This window comes from Emydura macquarii, unplaced genomic scaffold (genome assembly GCF_026122565.2).
Source record: "Emydura macquarii macquarii isolate MOO-44397 ecotype Brisbane River unplaced genomic scaffold, CSIRO-AGI_Emac_v2 contig_2550, whole genome shotgun sequence".
Lineage (NCBI taxonomy): Eukaryota > Metazoa > Chordata > Testudines > Chelidae > Emydura > Emydura macquarii.
Window position 1 is genome coordinate 1 of NW_027132687.1, and position 2,487 is coordinate 2,487.

A 2,487-nucleotide genomic window follows, 5' to 3' on the forward strand; every position below is an offset into this window, starting at 1 on the left:
TAACAAGTGGTTCTGAAAGAGATCAAGTGATGGTTACACTGATGGAACTTAGCAATGGAGAGGGCAGTTCTTGGTGATGGAGTGATAAGACATTAGGTGTGAGGAACTTCTGAAACTGTGAACTTCCTCAAGGCTGAGCTCAACCAAATTGGGACAGAGCACCCTTGATTAATGAGGAGACATCCTTTTCCACTCCTGTCACACAGGTTTTAAGTCATTTGACCCAGGCAATCACATTCTACAGGTGCATTTTCTCACTTTCTCACGAAACTCTCTGGTATTGACCCCATAAATGATAGGATTGAACATGGGGGGCACAAGGAGATAGAGGTTGGCCAAGAGGACGTGAATGTGGGAAGCAATGTCCTGACCAAACCTGTGTGTCAGGGTGGAGAAGAGGTTGGGAGTATAAAACATCAGCATCACACAGATGTGGGCTGTGCAGGTGTTGAGGGCTTTCTGGTGGGCTTTCTTGGAGGAGAGCCTGAGGATGGCCCTGATGATCGGACCGTAGGACAGGCCAATGAATATCAGATCTAACCCGATGATCATGAATGTTAACACCAGGCTGTACATCTGGAAGACTCTGCTGTCCCCACACGACATCTTCAGCACAGCGTTGTGCTCACAATACGTGTGGGGGATAACGCGGTTGGAGCAGAATGGAAGCCTCCGCAGAAGCAGGGGCCCAGGCAGAAGCAAGAGAACAGCTCGTATCAAACACACTAGCCCTAGCTTAGCGATTTGTGCGTTGGTGAGGATGGTGGCGTATCTCAGAGGGTCACATATGGCGACATAGCGATCGAAGGCCATTGCCACGAGGACGGCTGAGTGCATAGAAGTTAGGAAGTAAAGGAAGAAAATCTGGGTGAGGCAGCCATCCACGGTGATGCTTTTGAAACCGAACCAAAATATACACAGTGCCTTCGGCATGACGCAGGTTGATATACCGATGTCTGTGAGCGCCAGCATGCAGAACAGCAGGTACATGGGCTTGTGCAGGGTCTCCTCTTTGACGACAACAAACAACACCGTGAAATTTCCCAACAGGCTGATGATGTAGAACATAGAGAAAGGGATGGAAATCCAGATGTGGGCAGCTTCCAGCCCCGGGATTCCCTTTAGGATGAATTCTGGTGGGTCAAAGGAAGTGAGGTTGAAAGCTGACATGGGGTGGTTGAGATGCTGATCAGGATCTGAAATGCTCAGATTCCTGTGAAGGGAGAGAAGCCAGGTGAGGGGGGTTACACACGTGATAACAAATAGCACATTAATCATTTTATGGCTACAAACAATCTAGAAAGGGAAGTGAGCAGTGAGGTGGCAACATTATTCCTCTCTAGTCGGCACTGCTGAGGTAACATTTGGAGTATTGTGTCCAGATTTGGCTCCCCCACAACAGGAAGGATGTGGAGAAATTAGGTAGAGTCCAGTGGAGGGTAATAAAAATTATTAGGGGGGCTGGGGAAGATGGATAGATGAAGGCAGGCTGTTCTCAGAGACAGCAGATGAAAGAAGTAGGAGCAATGGTTTCAAGTTGCAGTGGGGGAAGTGTAGGTTGGATATTAGGAAAATCTTTTTCACCAGGAGGGTGCTGAAGCATTGGAAAGGGATACCTAGGGAGGTGGTAGAATCTCCATCCCTCGAGGTTTTTAAGGTGTGGCTTGACAAAGCCCTGGCTGGGATGATTTATTTGGCTTTGATACTGCTTTGAGCAGGGGGTTTGATGACCTCCTGTGGTCCCTTCCAAACCTAATATTCTATAATTCTATTGTTTACAGACGACTCCAAATTATTTAGGCTGTAGACAAATCTAGAGATGTTCTCAGAGGGAGCTAACCAAGCCCGGTGAACGAGGAGCATTATGAGAGATGGTGTTCAATGTCAATAACTGAAACATATACTCCCACTGAACGGAAAAACTTGAACTTCTTAATCAACTTAAAAGGTTCCAATTTAACTGTAAGAACTAAGGACAGGGACGTAGTGTCACATTAGACAGCTCTGTGATACCCTGCTCAAAGTGCAAGCATGGACAAAAACTAAGGAAAACACTGGGACACAGGAGGGGTGGGATTGGGAATAATACCGAAAATACAGTGCCATGAGATCAAACCGGCAATCCTTCACCCTCCTCTGGAATCCTCTGAGCAGTACTGAGCACCTTTCTCAAACAGGATATTGAAGAACAGAAGTGTTTAGGGAAGGGCAACAAGAAACGTCAAGGGCCTGGAGAAAGTCTCCTAGGGAAAGAGGTTGAAAAACCTGGGATTGTTACCTTAGGAAGGAAAGAAAGAAGAGGGTATTTGAGATGGGTCTATTAAATACAGACTTGTAGAGAGGATATAAAGAATGTGTTCTCCGTGTCTCATAACAGAAGGTCAACAGTATATTCAATTAAAATGAAACATGGCAAAGCCAAAACTGATTTAGAAAATGAATGCTTTCTTCACTCAGTGCATAAGTAGAGAAGAGGAATTCATTGCC

General features: G+C 46.1%; 1 protein-coding gene across 1 annotated transcript; it reads right to left on the bottom strand.

Annotated features, from left to right (window-relative positions):
• Positions 1–258: 258 nt before the first annotated feature.
• On the bottom strand, positions 259–1,170 carry LOC137163464 (olfactory receptor 52B2-like; the record flags this gene model as incomplete). The annotated part of the gene is made up of 2 exons (XM_067563714.1): positions 908–1,170; positions 259–670 (listed from the first exon to the last, which is right to left on the bottom strand). Coding segments are annotated over exons 1-2 (675 nt in total), but the record flags the coding sequence as incomplete, so codon positions are not given.
• Between the last annotated feature and the right edge of the window lie 1,317 nt (positions 1,171–2,487).